Raw genomic sequence first — 6070 nt, 5'->3', positions numbered from 1 at the left:
ATGTTAGTTTCAGGTATAAAACATAGTGATTCAACATTTTTATAGATTATACTCCATTTACTTATTATAAATATTGGCTATATTCCCTGTGCTGTACAATATATCCTTGTAGCTTATTTATTTGATGCATAGTAGTTTGTACCTCTTAACACCCACCCCATCTTGCCCCTCCCCCCTTCTCTCTCCCCACCGGTAACCACTAGTTTGTTCTCTATATCTGTGAGTCTGTTTTTGTTTTGTTATGTTCACTCTTTCGTTCTATTTTTTTAGATTCCACATATAAATGATAACATACACTATTTGTGTTTCTCTGTCTGACTTATTTCACTTAGCATAATACCCTCCAGGTCCATCCATATTGTTGTACATGGCAGGAATTTACTCTTTTTTAATGACTGAGTAGTATTCCATTTCATATATATATATATATATATATGTATATATATGTATATCACATCCTCTTTATCCATTCATCCCTTGATGGGCGCTTACGTTGCATCCATATCTTGGCTGTTATAAATAATGCTGCTATGAACATTGGGATTCATGTATCTTTTCGAATTAGTGTTTTCATTTTCTTCAGATATATGCCCAGGAGTGGAATTGCTGTATCATATGGTAGCTCTGTTTTTAGTTTTCTGAGGAACCTCCATACTGTTTTCCATAGTGGTTGCACCAATTTACATTCCCACCATCAGTGTACAAGGGTTCCTTCTTCTCCACATCCTTGCCAACATTTGTTGTTTGTGTTCTTTTTGATGATGGTCATCCTGACTGGTGTGAGGCGGTATCTCATTGTGGTTTTGATTTGCATTTCTCTAATAATTAGCAATGTTGAGCATCTTTTCATGTGCCTGATGGCCATGTGTATGTCTTCTTTGGAAAAATGTCTATTCAGGTCTTCTGACCATTTTTAATCAGGTTGTTTTCCTTTTTTTATATTGAGTTGTATGAGCTGTTTATATATTTTGGATATTAACCCCTTATCAGTCACATCATTTGTAAATATTTTCTCCCATTCAGTAGGTTTTCTTTTCATTTTGCTGATGGTTTCCTTTGCTGTGCAAAAGCTTTTAAGTTTAATTAGATCCCATTTATTTTTGCTTTTATTTCCTTTGCCTTAGGAGACAAATTCCAAAAAATATTGCTACGATTTATGTCAGAGAGTGTTCTGCCTATGTTTTCTTCTAGGAGGTTTATGGTTTCCCATCTTACATTTAGGTCTTTTCTCTTGGTGTCTTCTTTTATTTTTTTTATTTTTTATAGTTGACCTTTTATTCCCACAGAGGTTATCCTTTAAGGTGGTTCACGAACCCCTAACCATTAGTTGCCCTCTTCTGGGTTTATTCCAGTTTGTCACAACTTCTCTTAAATTTTCTCTTGGCCCCTTACCAAGTGCAGAGCAATGAACAAGGCAGTGCATGAATTTGTCCATTTAAAAGTTTCCAACAGACTTAACATACTCAGGTCTAGAAAGCATTTACTTTGTAGAGTTACTATAACGGACAACTCAGCTCTAGATAGGATAAAAGGGTCGTGTTTTCAACCACACATACCTGTCCAAGCTGTGATGTCTGTCCCTGAAGAGAGATTTGTGAACATGATTCCTTAGATCCTCCTGGCTGTATGATTGAAACTCAAGTTCTCACTTTCATCTGTAGTGATGTGCCCTCCCTTATTTTCAGTTACTATTAGTCTGCCTTAAACTGCCATTCTGAACTTGGCAAAAACAGAGCCTACTCTCCCTTTGATCCCAGTTTCCTAATCGTTGCCCTCACTGCCCATATGCTAGTGAAAAGGCAAGAGAAGTTTACACTGCTTTTGTGTACATCTCATGAAATTAGGAATACCTACAACAATAGACATTTGGTAATCTAGCCTTTGTACAGGCCTGGCCTCTCAGTTACACTAATAAAACTTTACAGATTCCTCACGTCCAGTGACTTAAAGCATTTTCTATAGCCAGGCACAGTGCTGGATAATATCACTTGCCTTCCTCTACTCAACTTCCCTCACCCTTCTAAGACCAGCTTAGCTGACACAAATACAAATTTCAGGCAGCAAAGATGTGGCCATTTTAATCTCATTTTAAAAACTACAACAACTAATCTTAAGTAAGGCAGTCGCTGATCAGTTGCAAGCTGATGAAATACTGAGGTCTTCTTCAACCACCCCCTCGGCAACCTGAAAGTAGTTCTCTGCAATACTACTGTCAAATGACCAGAGATGTCTGTCACAGAGGGATATTGAAAATAAATCTTAAACTGTCTTTTACATTTTTTTTTTCATGAGCTAGAAACACCTACTTCCAAAATACCCACTATTTTAAAATCTTCTGTATTCAAACTTGGTTCACATCTGCTGGCAACGATTTTTAAATCCTTATTTTGTCCTGTACATAGTAAAGGTGTCTGTTAACCAAATGTCTAATCTCTTCCCTAATGAGAATGTTCAATTCTTGAAGTCTAGAAGGCCCTCTCTTCCTTCATGAGTACACAGGACAGATGTACATATAGACTTTAAAACAACTCAATCCCAAATTCTTTCACAAGATGTTAACATGATTATAATCACATAACCCAAACTTTTTCAGGGAACATTTTTCAGAACTAATCTTCCAAATTATCCAAGACAAAGTCCTGGGTTCCATGAATATGTTTATTGAAGTGACGACTTGTAAATTTCAACCATTACACATTTGTGGGAAACAAGCTCACGTTTGTGATGTCTTAAAACTGTGCATGTGCTTTGACACCTGCCCTTCCCCCCATACCCCATATTTAGTCTCTTTAAAATGACAGGAAAACACCAACCAATCACAGGTTTAATGGGTTTAATAAGTTTACCCCTTCAGTTCCTATTTGCAGCACCCAATATTCCTTTGAAATACCAGACAGACCCAGCAGTGGCCAACAGTAAAGTTCAGACCTCCAGAGTTTAAAAGTTTAGGTTCTCTGAGCATTCTGTGTTGCAGTGGCACTTGTCCAAAATTGGTACCTCCCTATAGCTGGGGGAGCTTTAAATGTACCAGTGAACAAAGCTTTTTCCCCTTCAAGGGGAAGAAAGAAAACCACTCCTCAAAACCCAGCAGATCTGGCTGTGAGGTCTTTCCTCCTGTCCCATCTCTTCAGGCTTGTTTTTTTTGCAGTGGAGCAAGAAACCAAATCTAACCTGAGTTACAAGAAACAAGACAGTGATGGCTATAACGGGAGTGACCAGGAGCAGCAGAGTCTCCTTTACTTCCCACGTCCAATATATGTGCTTCACAGAAAAACCAAAACGACAGGTCCACAAAATACAACAACTAGAATTACAAAAATCCATTCATCCAGGGGTGGTGGAAGGCAGGAAGGGGAGGTGGGAGGATAGATGGCACAGGGAGAAGTATTCAAATCAGTCCGGGCACGGGGGCTGGCAAATGCTAGAAAAGAGCTGCAGAAAAACCTGTGGTCCTTTCAGACTCACCGGTGTTTAAAATCCATACTGGTGTCAGGACGATTCTGCCTTACGTGCACCAGAGACAAAAATCCCGATTCCTCAGAGAGAAGGGAATATGCACAGGGCCCTTGGCAGAGCGGGTCCTGCCTTCCCTGGTCGGGGAGGTGAACGAGAAAAAGAGCTGACGCGGCATCCTTCCAATCCCACCCATCCCCTCTAGGTGGCAGGCGACTCAGGGGCCCTCAGCAGCCTTCAGTTTGGCAGGAGATGGGTGCGGTGAGGGGAACTTCTCTGCAGAAGCTGAACTACTCAGGGCAGACTGCAGGTAGACCGTCTTGTGGAAGAGTCTGTTGCTTAAGAAAACCACCAAGGAGAAGAGGCGCAATTGGAAAAGGTACGCTTTGCCAGGGGTCTTTGCTTCATTGGCGCTGATAATGAATAAAGGAAAGAGGATAGAGACTAGGCAGCCACTGACAATGTAGAAGGACTGCATTGCTGTGAGGAAAGCCAAGGGCAGACCAAATCCAGGGTAGTAAGGGGTTCTATGGTTGACAATCGCTGGTGCATTTCAATTCCTTTAATTCCTTCAATTCCTTTATTGAACCAACGATATTCGAAGCAGTACAGTGAGCAGAGAAGAGACATATGCAGGAGACTAACCAGCTGACCAACAAGGTGGGTGGGAAAGAGACTCACAAACATCCCCTGGAGGAGGAAAAGAGCCTGCAGCAAAAGGTTGAAGAGCTTTTCAGCAATTATTTTGCTGACACTAGGGAATGGGTGAGGCTTCCTCCCTGATACCTCGAAGGCCAGATCAGCCATATCCTGAAACCAAACTGCATTCACAGCTTTGCTAAGCGCAAACAGGCGGAGCACCCAAAGAGCACTGAAAACTGACGTGAGGAAAACCTCGAGCCACGACCCAACATCCCCATGTAGTGACGGATCACCAATAATTTGGGCCGTTACTGACTGAAGCACGGGAATAAACACTCGATAAAACAAAAGGAGACTGAACCAGAATACTCCACCATTCCAAGCGCAGCACTGCAAAATTCTACTAACAGTACGTGGTTCACTCTCTTGCTTCCTCTCTATACTCTGGGCTCTCCTCTGAGCCAGGACCCTGCTTGCCCTTCTTCGACGCTGCTCCTCTCTCTTTTGTTGAATTCGAGCATCTAGCTTTGTGATGGTACAAATTCCCCAGATGGAGTCTTTGATTCCCCTGGCAAGGTCCTGCAGAAAGGTTTTGACGCTGTCAGCCATCTCTTCACCGCCCAAACTATCAACTACACAAAGGAGAGAGAAGTGTCCCCAGATGTCTCATCATGAAGCACCTTATTGACCCAACTGGACTACTGCCACCCAGAACAGGAAGAGCAGGGACTACAGCAGAGGGAAGGCAACTTGCACAACACTGTATGTACCATCTTCTCCTTGGGTCAAATCCTACACAGATGCACTCACTTCAGGTAGAGAAGTTTCCGGCAGCTTCCTCCCCCCACCCCCCACGAGGCTCTGGCTCCAGCCCGGCCCCTGGCCCACCGCTGGCCCGCTCGGCTCCTCCACACCCCTCCGCACCCCTCTGCGCCCAGCCACCCACTCCCGCCCTGGCGCTCCCAGGGCCGGGGCCGCTGCACCCACACTGGGCATGCCTGGGCCGCACGGGGCCGCCTTGGTGTCTTCTTTTAAGGACACCAATCATTGCATGAAGGCACACTGTAATCCAGTATGACCTCATCTTAATTTAACAGATTACATCTCCAAAGACGCTACTTCCAAAGAAGGTAACATTCACAGGATTCAGGCAGACATGAAGTTTTGGGGGACACGCTTCAACCCAGTACAGCCCCCAAGGACAAATTTCAACCCTCTCTTACAGCCCATATCATGGACTGTGTTAAGTGAGAGTCACTGGCTTGTCTTCCCCCACAAGATGAGCTCCATGTTAATCTCTCAGTTCCCAGTGTTATGTGAAGACCCAGCATAGAGTCTTAAAGGGACTGGTCAATATCTGTGGCACTGAACTGCTTCTGAAAAGCTTTAGATTACATTTTGGAAAATCGAATTTTATTTTAACCCAAATACCTATTTTTTGTAAGGCAAAGAAATGGGATGATTTTTTAAAGGTGGATATGTGGCTCCTTAAATTTGGGGCATGCCTTTCTTTATTCATTGGTGGGGTCCTATCTCATTTCAGCAAAGAAAATGCCCAAGTGCCTGGCATAAATTGATACTCAGTAAACATCTGTTTAATGAATAAAACTAGAGTTTTAAACTAGAGTTTAAAAATCATTGAATTAAATGCACTTCCACACTTTCTTCCTCTCGCCTTTCACAATCACACTCTATTTCTGCTTAGAGTTTATGGAGGGGGAGAGCAAGGGAGAAAGGGGACCTCAGGTATCACAGAGAACTGCTCTCATTGTTTAGATAAGGAAATGGGACCAGAGAGTGGACAAGACTTGCCCAAGGAGACCCAACAAGGTGGTGTCCAATGCAAGAAACCTAGGTTTCCCAACTTCCAGTTTTTTCCACCCTATTGCAATGCCTCTCACCTGCCCCTGCAGAGTTACATTTTGGTTATGAGGCTAAGGAGAAATGAAGGTCATGGTGTCCTATTTTATCTCCC

General features: G+C 42.9%; 1 protein-coding gene across 1 annotated transcript; it reads right to left on the bottom strand.

Annotated features, from left to right (window-relative positions):
• Positions 1-3646: 3646 nt before the first annotated feature.
• LOC118902454 (etoposide-induced protein 2.4 homolog) lies at positions 3647-4927 on the bottom strand. Its single transcript, XM_036866792.1, is given in 2 exon segments — positions 3647-3978; positions 3981-4927. Coding segments are annotated over 2 exon segments (1032 nt in total). The 5' UTR covers positions 4705-4927; the 3' UTR covers positions 3647-3670.
• Positions 4928-6070: the final 1143 nt, after the last annotated feature.

The sequence above is a fragment of the Balaenoptera musculus genome, chromosome 1, assembly GCF_009873245.2.
Source record: "Balaenoptera musculus isolate JJ_BM4_2016_0621 chromosome 1, mBalMus1.pri.v3, whole genome shotgun sequence".
Lineage (NCBI taxonomy): Eukaryota > Metazoa > Chordata > Mammalia > Artiodactyla > Balaenopteridae > Balaenoptera > Balaenoptera musculus.
This window is presented reverse-complemented; position numbering and strand designations above follow the sequence as displayed.